The sequence below is a fragment of the Rattus norvegicus genome, chromosome 10, assembly GCF_036323735.1.
Source record: "Rattus norvegicus strain BN/NHsdMcwi chromosome 10, GRCr8, whole genome shotgun sequence".
NCBI lineage: Eukaryota > Metazoa > Chordata > Mammalia > Rodentia > Muridae > Rattus > Rattus norvegicus.
In genome coordinates, this window is record NC_086028.1 from 59066919 (window position 1) to 59089157 (window position 22239).

Below are 22239 nucleotides of genomic sequence, written 5' to 3' on the forward strand. Positions count from 1 at the left end.
TTTCAGCCTTTCCTGAGAATAGGAGCTCTAATTTCAGGTGTGTCAACACAGTTGAAGACTGTCTTGCAGCTCTAGTCACAGGCAGGAAACAAATGGTCCTGCCCCTGATTGTTCATGTAGGTCCTTGAGCTCAGCAGGCACAGTTGGCAATATGCGATTCCCTCTTGGGTCTGGACTGTGGGCAGAGCGTATTCTCCTCTGACTTCTCAGGAGTATCCCCACTTCTGAGGTTCTAGCTCTCTCCTCCATGGGAATTGGGTGTATTGAGCTATTTGACAGGATCAGTTTGGTCCTGGGCACAGAACAGAACCATGGTACTGGTGGCTGTCTGTTTCTGTATCCCTGTGTCCAGAGGCACTGTGCAGTTTCCTCTTGAACCAGCAATTTGGGCCAAGGTGTGCAGAGGTGGCAGTTTGTCCTGCAGGCTCAGGATGTCTGTCTCTTTCCCATGGAATTTGTGTGAAGGGAACTGTGGGATTGTAGAAATATTTCTAATCTGGTCTTACGTGGGTTCCTTCTCAAGTATGCATGTAACAAGTGCTTGGTTATTTACTTTGTCAATTTAGCTTTGTCTTTCTATTAGTGTTGTACACACTTTTCAATTGGGTTATTATTTACCTCAGTACCCTTTGAGTGAATCAAATTACCTGGAATAAAGTGATGGCTTCATACACACAATTGAAGGCAATGATGAATAATCTTCAATCACCCAAGGAAGAAAAGACACTGCCTGTTGAGTGCATTGAGTTTCAATCCTGTAGTTTTCAGGTCTGCCCTGGACAACAATCCCCATACAGTTTTCAGATTGTCCAGTTAATACTCCAGAGAGCTGATTAATTAAAAATTAACCTTCGTTTACACTTTCTCTCTTATAATAATCAATTTCTAACTGTATTCACACTTATATGTGTATGTAATATGGCTGCTTTGGATTTCTGAAATATTCACTATACATTAAATTTGGCAGATGAAACATAGAGACTTACAATAAAACCAACTGTTTAGATCTTCCTCTTAAAATGCTTAACTCATCTTCATTAACAAATTTTATATTTCAAAGTTATCTGCCAACATTACGGGAGGGAAAAGGTCTATTGAAATCTTGCACACAGTTTGTAGGGAGTTTGCTTCTCATATAATTTTGAAGATAACACCTCTGATGTTGTGTTGTAGGTAGGAATCACAGATGATGAGAAAGTTCACATGCAAATGATGCATGAAATAAAAAGCTTGATATTTCCCACACCTATGAGATTCCAAGTTCCCTGGCCATAGTACACCTAAGCATCTTTTATGATGGTGGCTCTAATATTTAAAGTGAGTAAAAACTCACTAGGATACTTACTCAAATGTTGATACTATCTCCAATTAATTGTAATTCACCACCAGAGAAAGAGAGTTATTGTGGAAAATGGACTAAGCAATCTTTTAATTTATGGGTCAGTATTTCTTCAGAAAAATTGGAATTCCATTACTGATGTGAGAGCAATCTAAATATTTGAAATATCTTGAGATAATTTTAAAACAAAAGGTATAAGAACTACAGCACACAGCTTGTGTGATTACAGTGTTGTTGTTACAACCAAGCAATAAAGTCTGGTAAGAATATATTGTTTAGTAATATTAATAAATATTATCATTAAAATGTATCTAGAAAATAATAGTTAACATGCTTAGGAAGTTTAGGAAGACTGGAAAGACAGAGATATTGAAGAGACAAATTTTTCCTCTAAAACTCCAGACTGAAAATTATCATACAACCCAGGAAAATTAGACCATCCTTCCCAACTCACCTATAATGTATTCCAGTGACTTTGAGATTACAGCCTGAGATCCTATTCCAATATTAACTGTGAAGTAATGCCCCTTTGTTCATAATGTGAGTGCTATCCCTGCTCATATGTTCCAGTGTATTCAAAGCTGGACTTAAGGGAACCTGCTCTCAGGAGTCCAGACCCAGGAGTAACTCACTAAAGACAGATCAATTAGTCAGGACATTTCTACAACAATTAAGAGTTCTCAAACTGTGAGTGATTCAGCCCCAATGACATCTGGCTCTGTTTGATATGTACTAGATAGATATATAGTAACTAATTCTTTTGGAGTTGGCAGAGATCTTTCATGACTACAACATATTTTATGAAGTGTCATTGGAAGAATCCTAAAGTACATAAGGACAGTACTCTGCATGATTTAAAATATATCAGAAGTATACTAATTCAAACTAGAATCCATCAGATTTTGTGGGACTAAACTACAATGAGAAGCACTTGCTTGGGAAATGTTAACAGATTACCACTCACAATACAACTTGCTGTAAACAGGCCCTAGTATATGTACATATGCTAATAACACAGATCAGCTATATATGAGCCAATGTTCTATCTATGTCAATAAGTAAGAAAAAGTAACCACTTCAAATGTTCAATTGATTTTCAGGTGAATATCTTTTAAAGCTGTTTGGCTCTTTATCTTTCTAGGTGAAACTTAACAGCCCATTCCACCATCATATTCAGACCATTGTCCACAGAACCATAGATGACACATTAACTTCTCCATTCAGTGCTCTGTTGCACTTGGCTCTCATCATCTGGTTCAGATGCTGTAGAGATACTTTGTACAGTTTTATGCTCAAATTTTTCATCCCTAAAGAATCTATACATTTATTGGTCTTAAAATCATTAGATTATTATATATTACACTAATATCTATTTTTTGTACTTGGAAATAATATCTGGCAGTATAATTCAATATGATGGTCTAGCTGTGTATAAAAATCAAGAATTATTTAATGATCTGTATCATATATCCTACATTGAATGACAATCATGCTCTTTGTACAGTATTTTAATAGAAGCATTATGCTTTGGTTGTGATATGTTTCTTCAATCTCATGTGTGGATAGCTTTATTGCAAATGCATTGTTCAGAGGGCTTTGAAGACATGACAGTATCTTTACAAACCTTACCCAGTGAAAAGATACATCTAGTGATGAGTCACAATATGATAGCACTATCAAGATACTGGAAAATTAAGATGTAGCACGTGTTTGAAGGCGGTACACCAAAAGCTTATTTTTGAAGGGCATGCTTCCTTCCTGGTTGCCATGAAGTGAATGTGCAAGTGACCATATACAAACATCAGAAATCATGATTAGAATAGCCTTCTCTTTTTAAAAGTAATTTACTTCAGCTATTTAGTCACAGAAGTGAAGAACTAACTAAGGAAGCAGACATTCTCCAGCTTGGTAGCACATACTTTGTGAACTAGGCAGCATTTGTACAAAGCTGTTTTTCATATCTTCCCAAAGATACTTTAGCTACAACAGCAAAACCAGTTATATACTTATATTAGGTGAATTTGAAAGCACCTCACCTCCACCTTTCTGAATAAGTTTTCAGTTTTTGCACTGAGACCTATCGGAATCACAGAGAAAGATGTCATAGGAGATTCCTCTAACATTTTGCAAATATTAAGTTATGTAGTCCTTCTTGACAGAATTATTTAAGACAGTGACAGAGGTGGACTGGGGTTCTTTTCTTCATATTGATACTTTTGCACAATAATTGTAGGACTGGAGTATCAATGTGTAAATTGTAATCCATAGATTTGGCAATAGCCTGGATTATTTGCAGGTTTCCATTGTGCCACTTTCCCCAATAGGTTGATCACATGTAACATATTTAGGGCACTGTAAGCTTCTTTACAAACTGATGCTAATGGCCTATTGTTGAAAACAACGCCATAATATCTTATGGAGAATCAGATTGGTGCACAACTAGATTCTTTATGCCTACTGAATAGTTTCAAGGCACTACAAGTTATTCTGTACAGTCCTGTAGGAGAAAGGTAAACTAACTTATCTGTAATGCCTTTGATATACAATAATGACGCATCTACATGATATTCTCATGCAAAAGTGGCAGAAAAGTTGAGAGTAACTAACCATTACCTGATACAAATTTCCCTGCCTGTAACATTATATTGTGGCAAGATGTCATCTTCTAAAACACTGCAGTATTCAACATTTTTTCAGAAACAATTCCAACAGGAATTACTTTGTATGTATTGATTGAGTACCTCTAAAATTCATTTGTAAAGAAATCTAAAACTCAAAAAAAAACATTGTTTTTATTGCTTTCCATATTGTATTTGACCTTCTTATTGAAAATATTTTCATAAAATTTATTTGAATTATTATTTCCCACTTAATACTCTCAGGTCCTCCCTCCCTATTCAACTGTACACCTTCTTTCTTTGGAAAACAAATAGGCAAGTAGAAAAAGGAAAACCAAAGAATTAGTATGAGAAGTACATACAGATACATGAAAACACAAATCCAGAAGACACAAGGTATGAGCAAAATATTAATAAGGTAAAAGAAAATACCCAGTCAAAATTAAATATCTGAAAAATACCTTTAGATTTGGTTTGGGTTTACCATGTATGGCTGGACATGGAGAATAAACTTAGGGTGGTTTATATATCTAGTGAGACTCCACTGGAGAAAAATAATTTTCCTTTGTGAGAAGTTGTCAATTGGAGATAATTTTGAAAATATAAATTCAAACATCTTGAAAACAAATTTAACTTTGTTCTCTAATGCCTCATTTAGGGAGTTTTAGGAAAATCTTCAAATGAATTTTACAGAGCAGCCTAAAGCTATATAACATTTCTGTCTCCTTCATTTTACTTCCTTATACTTAGACATTAGAATAGTTCTCGTGATCAAAAGTAGAAAGGTGGGTGTATGGTAGTGAAATATTTTTGAAAACTAGAAATAAAGCATAATCAAATGACTTTATTCATGATATCCATTTATTACTGTCATTATTAGTCTTGATTGTGCCTAATTTGTAAGTGAAACTTACATATACACAGACAATTGTAGAAGAAAATGTCATGCTATAGAATTTTGTTATTGTCTTTGTTTTAATGTATTTCCTGAGACATGAATTCACCTACATAAGGGAGAATATGATATATTTTGAAAAGTTAATAACAAACTACATAGTGATTGGGCAATATTTTAATATGTGCTTTCATATATTTATCCTATGACATTCTACATTGGAAGTTATGACTCCCATTTCAAAATCTCTTGCAAAAATAGTTATGTTGCTCATGAATAGCTATAACTCACCTTTCAGAATCTCTTGGATTCTGCAAAAATAATTATGTTGCTCATGCATGGCTTAATTTCTGTCTTAAGGTTTTATTCCAATGTAGAGATACCATGTTCAAGGAAACTTTATAAAGCATAAATTTAATTAGGTTGGCTTATAGTTTCAGAGGATTAGTCCATTATCATCATGGTGGGAACCATGCCATTATGTAAGAAGACTTTGCGCTAGAAGAACCAACAGTTCTTAATATTGATACAAAGGCAACCTGGAGAAGATTGCCTTCTGAAATTCACCAGGAAGAGGCTAGTTTCTACAGTGGGGCATGAGGCTTAACATATTTTCATCTATATCTACAGTGACATTCTTCCTCCAACAAGACAACAAATCCTAACAATGTCACTCTCTATGGTCCAAGCATTGAAACACATGAATTATTGGGGGAGGGGGCATAACTTTTCAAACCACCACAATCTCAGAACCCAATATATAAATAGTTTAGTTCTGTTTCTTGTTCTTCTTTACTACCCCTTTGATATATATATATATATATATATATATATATATGTTAATTTCTCAGGTTTAAAAATACATTGAACTTGATATATAAAAAAGACAACTGGAGAATCTCTTTTAACCAAGATGGTGCCAAATTTGAAGAAGGCCACATGAAAACTCTATGACACTGATGTGGTCAAAGTCAATAACCTGATAATGCTTGATGAAGAGAAGACGCTATCTTTGCTTCTCTCCCGATCATACTCTAGATGTTGCCAACCAGATTGGGATGATCTGAGACCAGATTGCTAATTCTAAATATATATTTTTTCACCATAAAAATGGCATCTAATGAAATTTTGAGAAAACTACAAACAGAATTAGGAGTGAATTTAGTGTCACAGAATACAAACATTTGAAAAGAAACAAGATCTAAAGGTAATTGTACTCGAAACATTATAAGAATGACTTAATGTAATATACCATTAGTCATGTTAAAAATGAAGAAAGTCTGTATAAGTCATAAGAATAAGAAAAGAAAGAGGATTCATACTGTATCTACTTAGAAAATTTAGACAGTAAGAAAAGAATTCTCTTAACAACTCCATTCCCACAAATTGATAGTCTAGCTCAAAAAAGCATTCACATTTACTTCAGTGGTTTTGAAATTGCTTGAGTCTAGTCTATTGAGATCTAAGTTGGATTACACATAAATCCTATGAATTTCTTTAAAAGGCAAAGGATACGTATACATCTGATTTTCTCTTCATTTATACCTTATCACTAAGTATATTAAGGACTGATCAGTAACTACCAACTGCTCTCACCTCAGGGCTTTGAAAAATTGGTCCTATTTGGGTCCTGGGTAATTGCACAAGATAAGGATTCCTCAGGGATGCAGAGGCCCTTGGGTCCCTTGTGTCCATAGATGGCTAGAAGGGGACATGTAAGAAGTTGTTGATTATAGAGGATGTTCATTCCTGTTCTGATAGTGAAAAAAGGTGACAGGGTCTGGAGCAGGAACTGTAATACACCTTCAGTCATCCTAGATAAATTACCACGAGGAAACTTAGTCTCCTCTGAACTACAGGTCTTGCACTTCCATTTTTAAGATTTTTAAGATAGCCTGACTGGCAGTTTTCAGGTATGATACTATTTTTTTTCCATTTTGATATTTTGCAACAATTTGGAATATTTTAGAAATACCTTATAACACAGTTACATTAATAATTATTTTGATAATGATTCAATTTATTACAATTGCTTATTGGGCTTTTTTCCCATTTCAACACAATAACAACTCTTTAGGGTATGGGAATTACTACAGTGCTTAATTGTTCTTTTAGTAAGTCTTTAATTTTAAATATTAGGAGGTTTTGAAGAGTTCTTCTACCCAAAAGGGCACAGATATGTACAACTTCAAATAGTGCAGGTACTTGCCAATTACTGTAAACCATGCTCCAGAGTATTCACATCACCTGAGTTTCCATTTATAAAACTGAGTATCTTGAAAACCAGTGTCAGTATTTTCAGAGAATTTCAGGTAAAAATTGTGAGTTTTATTACTGAAGAAGTAAAGTCCATTAGGTCATTAGCAGCAGCAGCCATCACAATTGATCTTTACATTGTAATCTCTTCATGTAAGCCGACATAAAACATGGGCCGCATTCATCCACAGTATACACATAATTCTGGGAAACCAGGTGCATAATTTCCTGTACATTACTCTACGTTTTTGCTTCATTTCTCTTAACTGTTCACATGGAGCTTGTCACATTATGAAAGATAAGAATTACTTCCATCTGATATAATATTAATAACTAAATTAATGTTAAAAACACAGTAAAACACATTCATGGAAGTACCTTGAAGTGTAACTTGACTAAAATGGCTTTTAAGCCCTACACAAGTTTCTATAAAAATTTTCATGTTAGGTATGGGTGTCTGAACATGAACTCAAGGGAGGGATTAAAATTAACTGATAATTTATATAATGGTAATTGTATTTACTTTTCTACAGCATTAGCAGTGATATTGTATGTATTTGGAAATGAATATCATATGAATATGGTAGAATGATATGAAGCATATAATATTAGTCATTAGTATTAATAAAAAGAGCATTGAATTTTGCACACCCCAATACTTTCCATAAATACAGTCATATTTGTAAATCTAATCAGAGAATATAAGAATTTAATGTTAAAAGATTAAGTTTGGTGATCTCATATTTTGAGGAGGATGAAATGTAATTATTTAACTTTAATGAAACCTTCTTATTTAGTTTTTAGCCTATGTCTCAGGCTACAGAACAGCCAGGAAATCTCCATGACTAATGGGTCTTGGACAGCCAGACCTTAACTTGCTGTAGCTATGAGGGCAGGCATGGTCTTTCCTGCATGAATTTTATAGTCTGTCAACAACAGCTGTTACTGAATGAGCAGCTTCGAGATGTTATGAGACCATGGTAGCAGTTCTTACTATGTAGCGATAAAAGTAAGTTTTAGCTTAAAATATAACATGTCATATTGTGGAAATACAAAAGGGAAAAGATATACCACAGAGGAGAAGATGTGATAGGCAAGGAGTATATCAAGTTAGAAATGATGGAGTCACAAACTTCAATTTGGAGTACAGCATTGCTGAGGAGTAAAATGCATATGTGCATATGTGCCATGTGAGGCCATATTTGACTGTAGTGGTTGATAGATGTTGGGTAAGCAACTGATGTTTGGGTGTTATAGGAACTGTGAAAGGAGAAGATGGCCATCTAAGGAATGGATTTGGAAATAGAAAACTGTATTTAAATTTCATAATGCCTTTGTGGGCTAAACCTACTGAATAAAATAGTATAGAGACATTGCACAGGAGTTTGAATTGAATGTTGATTCCAATATTTCACTTAAGAAATGGTGGCATCCATTTCTAGAAATGCAATTAGATAACTTTGAATAACAGGATGAGAATGAAGATGAGGACTGTATTAGGTCCTGGGTTGGATGTCATGGTAATAAAAAAAAATTCAGTAGAATTTTCATTCAGGATATTGAATTAATGTTTACATATTATGAAAAAGTAAAGAAATGGATGAAAGAACATGTTATGGGAAAAGAGTGAATTTCCTTTAGGATGCATTAGACCACATATGCCTGTTAAAGATGATTAGACAGCAGCAAGGTAGCTAATTCAGTAGATTACAAAGAAAACTGCATCAGAATTTAAATGGTAATTAATGCATTAAAGTATATCGGTTTTCCTTTGGATTCATTTTCTATTAATAGGAATAGGCATACAAAAATTCTCCAAGAAAATTCAGAGAAATAAACTATAAATGCTGTAGGCTGAAGCTAACCCCGTTGTTTAACAGAAATGAAGGAAAGATAAATGCCAATACATTTTCCATATCAGAAGCAATTAAATGTGATGAGGCAATACTAGAGAAGTATGACATGCTAAGGCAACATAGCTCTAAAGACTGAAGATATTTGGATTCAGGAATTACGTGTTACTTTGATGATAGTAAGATTAATTACTGTAGGGTATAGAACACACACTGTATGTAAGAAGTCAAGTTCCTTTTCAATGAAATATGGATATGGGTATTAGAGGAAGATATCAGCAGATTGTACAGGAATTGGTTTGTACATAATCATCTACCAAGAACATTAGAGAAAATAAATAGACCAAGAGTATTCCATATCATAATGAGGTAAAGAATATAAAAATTAAAGACTATGAAAAATAAAGGAAACTTCTTTATAAATAAACAAATGAAGCAAAAGAGTGGAATTGACCTATGATATCCTGCAGGCACAATGACTGAAATTTTAAGAAAATATAATTGTTTTCTTAAAGTCATTAGAGGAAGAACATGACGGGAAACAACCAAAGTTTGATATCAAAGCTCCTCCTCCTGGGTCTGCCTATCCCATCAGAGTATCATCTCCTGTTCTATGCCCTGTTCCTGGCCATGTACCTCACCACTATCCTGGGAAACCTGTTAATCATTGTCCTTGTTCGACTGGATTCCAAGCTCCACACACCCATGTACTTGTTTCTCAGCAACTTGTCTTTCTCTGACCTCTGCTTTTCCTCTGTCACAATGCCCAAGTTGTTGGAGAACATGCAGAGCCACGTACTGTCTATATCCTATGCAGGCTGCCTGACACAGCTGTACTTCTTTATGGTTTTTGGGGACATGGAGAGCTTCCTTCTTGTGATCATGGCCTATGACCGCTATGTTGCCATCTGCTTTCCTTTGCATTACACCAGCATCATGAGCATCCAGTTCTGTGCCTCTCTATTGGCATTACTGTGGATGCTGACAACATCTAATGCCATGATGCACACCTTGCTCATGGCTAGATTGTCTTTTTGTGAGAAGAATATGATTCTCCACTTTTTCTGTGACATTTCTGCACTTCTGAAGTTGTCCTGCTCAGACACTTTTGTTAATGAGTTGATGATACTTATCATAGGAGGGCTCATCATTATATTCCATTCCTGCTCATTGTGATATCCTATGCCAGGATCATCTCCTCCATCCTTAAGGTTCCATCTACTCAGGGCATCCACAAAGTCCTCTCCACATGTGGTTCCCATCTGTCTGTTGTGTCTCTGTTCTATGGGACAATTATTGGTCTCTACTTATGTCCATCAGCTGATAATACTACTGTGAAGGAGACTGTCATGGCTATGATGTACACAGTAGTGACTCCCATGCTGAACCCCTTCATCTACAGCCTGAGGAACAGAGACATGAAGAGGGCCCTAATAAAACTTATCTGCAGTAAGAAAATCTCTCTGTAATGGCAGTTCCTATGCTTGATACATAATCTCATGTAATACATGTATTGACATTAACATTTTAAATTTGATATTGTCCCTCCACATAAAACCTACAAGGAAGGGTCATGCTATATAATTGTTCAATACATGAAAGAGAAGAGGTGTGGTGTAATAGTAAAAAGACAAAAAGTTGTCTTTGATACCTGCCTATAACTTTCTCCTTACCATGCCTAAACAATCCTGTAAATGCAATAGTGGATGAGGGACTGTCTAATATAATCCATGTTCCCCTTATGTTAGTGCAAAAATTTATCATGTTACCATGTTTTCTGAGTTCATGGATACATCAGTTGAAATCTAAGAGTAATAGGGAAGGTTCTGTTTCATAGACTGAAGTATATGAGGTTCACTGATTTTCTATCTCCCACAAAGGGACAATGTGTGGACACATTTGAGACCATAGACTACTTCGCCTTTTTTTGTATGATTTCTGTAGAAAGATTTTCTTAATTTTTCATATTCTTTGCTTAACTACAGCATAGAATAACCTTCATCTATTAATTTCCTCAGTTTTCCGTGGTAGATGATAACACACAAATCCAATTGTTCATAATCTGCTCATCACTACCCCCTGCCACATCATCTCCATGTGAAGCCAATCCCACATTAATGGGCTTCTCACTGCCTGGGGAACATACTCACTTGAGCCTCTGTGTTATCATCAATAGAAATATGCAGACCTTTATCTTTCTGTTTCCCACAGTCTTCTCTTTATACTTTATCCTGTTTTGTGAAGTATGATGTTGTCTCCCATCCAGTGATCTATGTGATCACTCCCACGTACACACACACACACACACACACACACACACACACACACACTTATAAAAGTGGATAATCACTCATAGAATTTTGACTTGTACTTTTATTGAATATTGTTTTAAAATATGTAGTATTGTAGTTCTTATGCAGTTAAAATTGTACCTGCTCTTCTTATAGCTAAACTCTGAAATCTCATTGGCACAGTGTAACAGAATTATCAGGACCTTCACCTACATATACAGTATGTATGGCTGTCACCTGAGAGGTGCTGCTGTAGCCTGAGCAATACAGATTCAGTAACAATTGGACTGTAAACCATTGGATTTGAGCAGTGGGACACAAATGGAGGAGTTAGGGTAGGACTGAAGAAGCTCTCTGTCTCTGTGTCTTTCTAACTATATGGAGTACATCAAGAGTTCCTAATATGTACATGTGTTTAGGAGTGACCAGTTAATATTGTATAATCTTGCAGAGGCCTTGACCCCGGAAAACTCGATTCTCCCTCTCACAGCAGCCATTTATTGCCATTTTCTAAGTTAACATAATTTCTGTTGTATTTCAAAAAGATAAAGGGTGTCTAGAATTCATTGGTTCTGCTTTCCTGATATGTCTACAACATGGTGTTGGTTCTCTGGCTGTTTTAATGTCTGTCTGATCTTATCTTTAGACATAGTGGTTGTACTATAGATGTAGCAACTGTGACTAGAAATGCCACAATCAGTGTGTTCTCTCTGTTTTTGCCAGTTGTAGATCTTTATAATATTGTTTATGTGTTGCACAAAAAAGAAAAAATAAAAGAATGAAGAAAGACAAAGTATCATTTAATGAGGTGTGAGAGCATAACTATTTAAAATACAATTAGATTTCCAGAGTGATTGTACAATTTTGTAATCTTACTGGAAATAGAAAATTGTTCCCATTTTTCCATTCTCGAAGGCCAGTGCTATTGCTAGAGATTTTGATCTTAGCCATTCTGATTGATGTAAGGTGGAATTTCAGGGTCGTTTTGATGTTCATTCCCCTTATGACTAAAGATGTTGAAGATTTCCTTAAATACTTCTCAGTAATTCAATATTCCCCTCTTCAGCTCCATACTCCATTTTAATGGATTATTTGGTTTTTGGGAGTCTAACTTCTTGAGTTGTTTGTATATATTGTATATTAGCCCTCTACGGGATGTAAGGTTCATGAAGATTTTTTTTAAAACCTGTAGGTTGCCATTTTGTCCTATTAATAGTATCCTCTGCCTTATAAAAGCTTTTTAGTTTTATGAGGTTCTATTTATCAATTGTTGATCTTAGAACCTGAACTTTGATGTTCTGTTCAGAAAGATGTAGGCAAGTGTTTTTGTGGGATTACTAACAGTGGGAGAGAGGCCTATCTCTGTTTTTTTTTTTTTTTTGTCTTGATTTGGGAACCTTTTCCTCCTACTGGGTTGCCTCCTCCAGCCTTGATATGAAGATATTGCCTTGTTATGCCATATTTGATTGATGTCCCTGAAAAGTCTACTCATTTCTGCGGGCAAGTGAAGCAGGGGTATATCCAGGGCAAAGCAGATTTAAGGAGGAAGAGTCTGGAAGGAGGGAGGAAGGTAAACATCAGTCAGGATGTGATATCTAAGGAAAAATAAATAAAAAGGAAAAATAATTTAAACAAAAGAACAAAAAGCCAATGCATTTCATGGTTATAAAATTATGAAATAGATTATGAAATCTATTACTTGAACTACTACTATACACTCATAATATGATAGTCACATAAGCTAATTGTTTCTTTAATTTTTAGTCAACTCCCATGTAGTGTCTGAAGAAGAGTCTGGTCAATTCTTTCTGTATATCTAACATATACATGTATACCTACATGTGCACTTATACATACCCATATATACACATATTATGCATATTCATGCATATTGGCTTGGCCCATTGCGAATGGCAATGTTAGGAGGTGTGGCCTTGATTCAGTAAGTGTGGCCTTGTTGGAGCATGCATCAATAATTTATTTTTCTTGTTGAATAAAGTTTCATTTTATGAATACAATGTACTATTTATTTGCTCATCATTCAATCCCTCATTCTGCTTGTGACCGTTACAAATTTATTTGCATACATAACATAGACAAAACCATTTTTTGACGTGCACAACTTGTAACAATATGCCTAGTTGAATAATTTTTCATTCATATATTAAACTTTTATGTTTAATATTCCACAGGCCCAACATAGATGTTTGGGAGTTCCATTTCCCAAAGGGATTCACTATATACCACAGGCCAACAGAACAGAATCTCACTATGCTGCTAAGCAGATCTCATAGGATCACTCTTTGCAGCAAGCTAGAATAAGCTCACAAGGGTCTCATTTTGCGTTGAAGCTGATCAGATAGGGCAACATTGTGTAGCCCAGGATGACTTCACATTGATGCTTCAGCCCAAGCTGTATGTGTGCTGGGATCACAGGCTTATAATCACACCTGGCTTGATTTCTTACTTTTTTGTTCTATTCTTTTGATAATATCTCATTTTCCTTACCTCTTTATCCTCTCATACAATCCATCTTCTATATTACATGTAGTATTCATCACACTGTATTATGTTGATACAATTTTACAATTTTATGTGTCAGATAAATTTTGTAAATATGTTTAAATATATATATTCTAGGCTATAATTTTTACTGTGGTATTTCTTTGTATTGTTCAGCAGAGTTTTTGTTCCCATTCTATAGCTATTGATTGTAATTTCATCAATATTGAATATAGAATCTATTTCTGTCTTTTACACATTATTTTTCACATAAGAAGGAAACAGACTTGATTTATATATTGTATGTCATGTCACTTATAAATCTGTTATACAGTGACAATGGAATTTCAGAGTTAAGCTTATAGAAAAAGCAGGTGCATTCTTAACTACATGAAAATTACAAAACTAATATTTTAAAACCTTTTAATAAAAAGTCACAATTCAAAAATTTTATGAACTATTATCCACTTTTGTAAGTGTGTGTGTGTGTGTGTGTGTGTGTGTGTGTGTACATGTGTATAGATGAGCTTATGTAGGAGGACTTAGAGAAAAGACTAAATGAGCTGAAGGTGTTTGCAACCCATAGGAAAAACAACAATATCAACCAAACAACCCACCAGAGCTCTTAGGGACCCTTTGCTCCAGCTGCATATGTAACGGAGGATGGCCTTGTTGGACATCAATGGGAGGAGAGGCCTTTGGCCCTGGGAATGCTTGATGCAGCAGTGTAAGGAAATGCAAGGGCAAGGAGGAAGGAGTGGGTGTGTGGGTCAGGAAGCACCCTCATAGAAGCAGGGGAAGGAGGATGGAATAGGAGGTTTCCAGATGGAAAACCTGGAAAGTACTTCCTCCACTATGCATTTCTAGGATTGTTTATGGAAGGAAAGGAGGAAGTTATAGCTAGATATTAAAGATAATCTTTTCTACTTTCATTAATCTACTAAAGTCACTCTCTTTCATGAATTGATCAGGGTTATATAGCATGGACTTTCTGGTAGGACGTATGATGAGGGACAATATCTAATATAAAATATTAATGTCAACATACGTATTTCATAAAGTTAGATGACAATCACAAGTGCTACCACTACAGAAATATTTTCTTACTGCAGATAACTCTTATTAGGGCCATCTTCATGTCTCTGTTCCTCAAGCTATAGATGAAGGGGTTCAGCATGGGAGTCACCAATGTATACATCAAAGCCATGGCAGTTTCCTTCATAGTAGAATTATTAGTCGATGGACATAAGTATAAAACAATAATTGTCCCATAGAACAGAGACACCACAGTCAGATGGGATCCACAGGTGGAAAAGACCTTGTGGATGGCCTGGGTAGATGAGGCCTTAAGAATAGAGAAGAAAATCCTTACATAGGATATAACAATGAGTAGGAATGGAATAATAGAGATGATCCCTCCCAGGATAAATATCATCAACTCATTAACATAAGTGTCTGAGCAGGACAATTTCAGAAGAGCTGGTAAGTCACAGAAAAAGTGGAGAATCACATTCTTCTCACAAAAAGACAATCTAGCTGTTAGTAGGGTATGCAGCAGGGCATGGGATATCGTCAGCATCCACAGTAGTAGTACTAGTGAAGCACAGAACTTGGTGCTCATGATGCTGGTGTAATGCAAAGGAAAGCAGATCGCCACATAACGGTCATAGGCCATGACCACAAGAAGGAAGCTCTCCATGTCTCCAAAAACCAGAAAGAAGTACAGCTGTGTCAGGCAATCTGCATAGGATATAGATGGCACTTGGCTCTGCATGTTCTGAAGCAATCTGGGTATTGTGACGGAGGAAAAGCAGAGATCAGAGAAGGACAAATTGCTAAGAAACAAGTACATGGGTGTGTGGAGATGGGAAGCCAGTTGAACCAGGAGAATGATTAGCAGGTTTCCCAGGATGGTTGTTAGGTACATGGCCAAGAACAGGGCATAGAACAGAAGATGATACTCTGATGGGATGGGCAGACCCAGGAGGAGGAACTCCAAGATCAAAGTTTGGTTGTTTCCAGTCATGCTTCCAATGACTTTAAGACAAAAAAATAGATTTCATTAAAATCCCAGTGGTTAAGCCAGCATGATATCATAGCTCAATTTCCCAGTTTTATCTCATTTGTTCATTTGGAAAAAGGTTTATTCTATTTTTCACATTCTTTGATTTTTATATTCTCTACCTAACTGTGACATGGAAAAACTTTGGTCTACTTATTTCCTCATTTGTCCTTGGTAGATGATGACATATAAACCACAGGCTATACACTCTAATGATTTTTCCCCAATATATCCACATTTCAATGAAAAGGGATATGGCTTTTGATACACATGTAGTGTTATATACTCTATAGTAATTAATCTTATCCTCCTGAAGGTAATTATAGATTCTATATCCAAGTATGTTTAGTCTCCATAAACATTTTCTCTTGGCATGTTATACAATTCTAGTATTTACTCCATACATCTATTGGCTTCTAATGTGAAAAATATATTACATTTATCTTCCTTACATTTCTGCCTGAGACATATAATCAAATTTAAGGAAACAATTTATATTAAATCCAAACAATCTCTTGTTTTCATTTTTCTGACAATATATAAGTCAATCTTTCCCATGAACTATTAATACTCTGTGATTAACTGCACAGATGCAATCTTCTATTTTTGGAATATATTCAGGTATGCAAAATGCAATGCTATTTTGAATAATACTAATGACAAATATTTTATTTGTCATATGATTTCACTATATTAACATTTGAATGATATTCATATCCATATTCTTATGATACTATGGATAATGCTGCAGGAAAATAAGTACAATAAATGTGTTTTTGAAGTATCAGTTCTATAAGGGTCTTCCCCACACAGTCCACCCCCCTGCATGCCTCCCCATGACATTCCCCTATACTGGGGGTCCAACCTTGGCAGGACCAAAGGCTTCTCCTCCCATTGGTGCCCAAGAAGGCCGTCCTCTGCTATATATGCAATTAGAGCCATGGGTCAGTCCATGTATAGTCTTTGGTTAAGGGGAGGGGGTTTGGATAGGGGACTTATGTCTGGGAAACCGAGAAAGGGAATAACATTTGAAGTATAAGTAAAAAAAATCCAATAAATTTTTTTGAAAAAGGAAAAAATAAAGTATCAGTTAATTTTAATCCCTCCCTTGATTTCATGTTCAGATATCCATACCTAACATGTCATATTTTATGGAAACTAGTCTAGGGCTTAAAAGCCATTTTGGTCAAATTGCCATTCAAGGTTTTTCTATGAAGGTGTTTTACTGTGTTTTTAACATTTAATTTAGTTATTAACATTATATCAGAGTGGAGTAACTCTGATCTTTCATAATGAGACAAGCCTCATGTGATCAGTTAATAGAAAAAACTGAAAACTTAGAGAAATATACTAGAAATTGTGCACCTAGCTTCTCATAATTATTCGTGTTCTGTGAATGAGTGGAGCACATGTTTTATGTAGGCTTATGTGAAGAGACTACAAAGCAAAGATCACTTGTGATGGCTGCTGCTGCTGCTGCTGACCTAATGGACTTTACTTCTTCGGTTATAAAACTCACAATTTTTACATGAATAGTAGATAAGACTGCCCCATAAAAATAGTTCCAGCAGCTATTATAAGTGTAATTCACCTAGAATTCTCTGAAACACTGCCTCTACTTTAAGCCAATACTCAATTTTATAAATGGACACTTAGGTGATGTGAATACTCTGCTGCATGGGTTGGAGTAATGAGCAAGTACATGTACTTCTTGAAGTTGTCAACTTTTGAAACCTTTTGAGTAGAATATCTCTTCAGAGTTAACTAATTTCCAAAACTAAAGACTTACTAAAAGAAGGTTGAAGCATTCTAGCATCACCCCTACCCTAAAGAATTGTTATTAGGTTGAAATGAGAAAAGTGCTCTGTAAGCAATTGTAATAAACCCCATTCTCATCAAAATGTTTATTAATGTAACTGTGTTATGACGTATTTCTAAAATATTTCAAAGTATTACAAAGTATAAAAGCAGCAAAGAATAATGTCATACCTGAAAACTGCCAGTCATGTTATCATAAAACTGGATGAGCAAGATCTGTAGTTTAGAGGAAAGTAAATTACCTCCTGATAATTTATCTAGCATGACTGAAGATGTATTATGATTCCTCCATCACATCCTGGTCACCTCTATTCATTATAAGAACAAAAGAGAGCATCCTCTGTTGCAATAATTTCTTCCATGTCCCCTTCTAAGCATCTATGGACTCAAGGGACTCTGCATCTCTGTGGAATTACCCAGGACCCATAGAGAAACAATTTTTCAAAGCTGTGACAGGGGGGAGATGATTGTCACTGATCCTCCTTAATGTATTTATTAGGAAGGTGTAATAAATAGAAAATCAGATGCATATGTACCCTTTGCCTGTTTATGAACTGGATGGGATTTATGTGTATTCCAGCCTAGATTTTAGTAAACTAAGGCCAAGCTGTTCAAAAACCACTGAAGTAAAAGTGAATGCTTTTTTGAGCTGGACTACCAATTTGTGGGAATGGAGTTCTTCAGAGGATTCCTTTGTTACTCTCTAAATTTTCTTGGCATGTATAACATGCCTCTTCTCTTATTATTTACCCTTGTAGAACTTCATTTTAAAAATGACTAATAGCTTACTTATTACTCTTTACAAATCAGCATTCTGTTTTGTTTTGTTTTGTTTTTACCTCTTTTGGTATTCGTTTTCAATTTCAACTGATTTATAGTGTGTGTGTGTGTGTGTGTGTGTGTGTGTGTGTGTGTGTGTGTGTGTGGTGTTTTCATTTTCCACTGTTTCTTTTGACTTTAAGGCAATCATCTCTTTTCTAGGTTCTCATTACAGAAAGTTGTTTAATTTTAGATCTTGTTTCTTTTACAGTGTTTTTTATTCTGTGGCCTTAATTTCACTTCAAATTCTCTGTTTTCTGTTTTACCAAAAGTTTCAAAAATTATCAATTTCTGTGTATCAAGTTCGATGTATGGTTCATGGTATAGCAAGAAGCAAGAAAAAGAACTAACCTCCTTATATATTGGGTTGTATGATTTTGATGATTTGAATTCATATGTATACTTCCTAATCCACTGATTCTTGTGTTGCAATACTCATAATATATGGAGTGCCATTATTTGGAGGTGTAGTATTGTTGGAGGAAGTATATCACTCTGGAGGCAGGGTTGAGTTCTCATATATATTTTGGAGCTATGTTATGCACAGTATGGAATCCAGTGTCCTTATGGCTGTCTACAGAAAACAGTCTTTTCCTGAACCTCCTGCTTTTGGACCAAGATATAGAATTTTTGGCTTCTCTATCACTAAATCTGCCTGCACAATGTCATACTGCCTACTATGTTGATAATGGCCTGAATCACCGAATCTGTAAGTCACCCCAATTAAATGCTGTGCTTTATAAGAGTTGGTATGATCATGGTGTCTCTTTAACACCAGCAAAACCCTACTATTGTGATTAAGCTATTCATGAATGATGTAATTGTTTGTGCAGAAATCCAGAAAATTTGAAAAGGGGTTCACCATCTACCAATCTAGCAACATCATACGATACAAATATGAAAGTACACATTTAAATATTGCCAATCACTAGTTTATTAACTTTTCTAAATCAACTTCTCCCTCACATAGGTAAATATATCTCAGTGTCTAAGAAAATATATCAGAACAAAGGTAGTAACAAAATTCTACATTTTCTTCTGCAAATGTTTGTCTATAGGAAAATTTTACTTACAGATTAGCCACAATCAAGACTAACAGTAACTAATAGCAGTTATAATCATTTGCCATGAATAAAGGAATCTTATTGCTCTGTATTTCTATTTCTAAAAAATAACTCTATCATACACTTGTACTTTTGATCATGAATTATTATAATGCCTATATATCAGGAAGTAAAGTGAAGGACATGGCAATGTGATATAGTTTTAGGCTTCTCTGTCATCTTCACTTGAAGCCTTATCTGAAACTCCCTAAATGAGGCTTTAGAAAACAGAGTTGAATTTGTTCTCAAGATGGCTGAAGAGAGCCTCACAAGGAGGGCAGCAGATACAATGTGAAAATACTAGATGAAGTGACCATTTTGATTGCTTGCACGACAGAGACTGGCAGAGCTCGGTTTTCATCATAATGTACAGGAAATCCTGCTGTTTAAATCTGTGAATCTCTAGAATTTTCTATTTAATATGTCTGATTGAAACTGGATGGAGGTAACAGAAACTTAAGTTTTTATTAAATATTTGGAAATGGAAGTCACTAAAGTGCACTATAAACATGTATGAAGCTGCCAATGAAACAGGTCTTTGTATTTTCATGTCTTAGTGTCCAACAGAGCAGCAATGCATGAGAGAAGGCATATCAGGCAATTGGCTGCACAGCATCCACACATAGGAAACACAGAGGCGAATACTGGTAATCTATACTCTAGTAGTACTTTGTGTAAAATCTATATTTTCAAAACTATAAATTAATTAAAAACATGAAGGCCTAAGAAATATTTAATATGCATCATTCCTTCACCTTAAAATTAAATTTTGTCAAAATATCTTGTTACATTTCAGCATTCAATCAAATTATAAACACAATTCCAACAAGAATTATTTATAAATACAAAATTGATTTTGTATTTATAAAATTTATATGTAAAGACAAATAAAACTGAAAATGTGTGATTTTACTATTCTTTTTATTGAAAATATTTGCCATCTATTATATTTGAAATATTATTTCCCTCTAACTCCTCTGAAATACTCCCAACACATTCAACTCTATCCCTTCTTTTGCTCTTTAGATGACAAATAAGCAAGTATGAAAGGAAAACCAAAGAAAAAGTACAGATAGTACATAAAGATACATAATAAGATAAAATCAGAAGACACACAGTATGAATAAAAATATTAATGAGGTTTTTAAAAAGCCAGACAAAAATCTATTTTCTCTAAAAATACTATTAGGTTTGCTTTGATTTGTACATCTAATTCTATACATAAAACTATAGGTATTGGGACGTAGGGCAAAGACAACCCAAACTTAAGAGAGTACCCAACCAACTTCTCAGTTTTTTAAAGTTCCACTCTACACTCTTCCATTGTTGCTGGGATTGCAAGATGGTACAAATCAGTCTGGCAGTTCCTCAGAAAATTGAACATAGTACTACCTGAGGACCCAGCTGTGTCACTCCTGGGCATATACCGAAAATGCTCCAAGATATAACAAGGACACATGCTCCACTGTGATCATAGCAGCATTTTTATGGTAACCAGAAGCTGGAAAGAAACCACATGTCCTTCAACAGAGGAATGGATACAGAAAATATGGTACATTTACAAAACTGAGTTCCACTCAGCTATTAAAAACACTGACTTCATGAAATTCATAGACAAATGGATGGAACTAGAAAATATCATTCTGAATGAGGTAACTCAGTCACAAAATAACACACATGGTATGCACCCACTGATAAGTGGATATTAGTCCAAAAGTTTGGAATATCTTGGAAAAAATTCACAGATCATATGAAGCTCAAGAATGACAATGAAAATGTGAATGCTTCATTTCATCTTAGAAGGGAGACAAAATATTTACAGGAGGAAATTCAGGGACAAAGAGTGGATCAGGGACTGAAGAAAAGGTTATTCAGAGACTGACCCACTTGGGGATCCACCCCATATGCAGCCACCATTACTGATGCCAAGAAGTGCTTGCTCACAAGAGCCAGATATGGATGTCTCCTGAGAGGCTTTTCCTGATCCTTACTGATACAGATGAGGATGCCTGCAGCTAACCATTGGGCTGAACACAGGAACCCCAGGGCAAAAGTTAGACAAGGGACTGAAGGAGCTGAAGGGGTTTCAAAACCCCTTAGGAAGAACCACAATATCAACCAACCAGACAACACCAGGGCTCCTAGGGACTAAACCACAAACCAGTGAGTATACATGGAGGGACCCATGGCTCCAGCCACATATGTAGCTGATAATTGCATTGTCCAGCATCAATAGGAGGAAAAGCCCTTGGTTCTATGAAGGCTTATTTCCCCAGTGTAGAGGAATGTCAGGGTGTTGAGGTGAGAATAGATGGGTGGGAGTGGGAGCATCCTCATAGAAGGAGGGGGAGGTGGAAAGCAGTATAGGAGAGGGGAGAAAGGGGATAACATTTGAAAGGTAAATACTTAAATAGAAAATAGAAAATTAAATTTTAAAAATTATCTATCACTAAACCAGTGTAACGAATGATGAGGAAAGGCAGAGGAAAATAACTTAATTTTAAGATATTTTGGGAGCAAAACCAAATGTGACAAGCCATGACTACTATATGATGCACCTTTGGTGTTTACTAATTAATGGTATTAGCACACACAGAAGCACAGGGAATACATGGAAATGTTTGAGACTCAAAGCGGTTTTGTATAGATTTCATGTTCAAGTACTGCTGGGAAGCTGTGTATA

The 22239-nt window shown here is 35.4% G+C and overlaps 1 protein-coding gene and 1 pseudogene across 1 annotated transcript; one reads left to right on the top strand and one right to left on the bottom strand.

Annotated features, from left to right (window-relative positions):
- Nucleotides 9493-10430, top strand: Or1e29-ps1 (olfactory receptor family 1 subfamily E member 29, pseudogene 1; annotated as a pseudogene).
- On the bottom strand, nt 14842-15780 carry Or1e32 (olfactory receptor family 1 subfamily E member 32). The gene has a single exon (NM_001000030.1). The coding sequence runs from the start codon at nt 15778-15780 to the stop codon at nt 14842-14844; it is 939 nt and encodes a 312-aa protein (NP_001000030.1).
- Between the last annotated feature and the right edge of the window lie 6459 nt (nt 15781-22239).

Bases quoted from the DNA above. Each gene is read 5' to 3' on its own strand.
- Or1e32 (NM_001000030.1), bottom strand. From the start codon at position 15,780: ATGACTGGAAACAACCAAACTTTGATCTTGGAGTTCCTCCTCCTGGGT.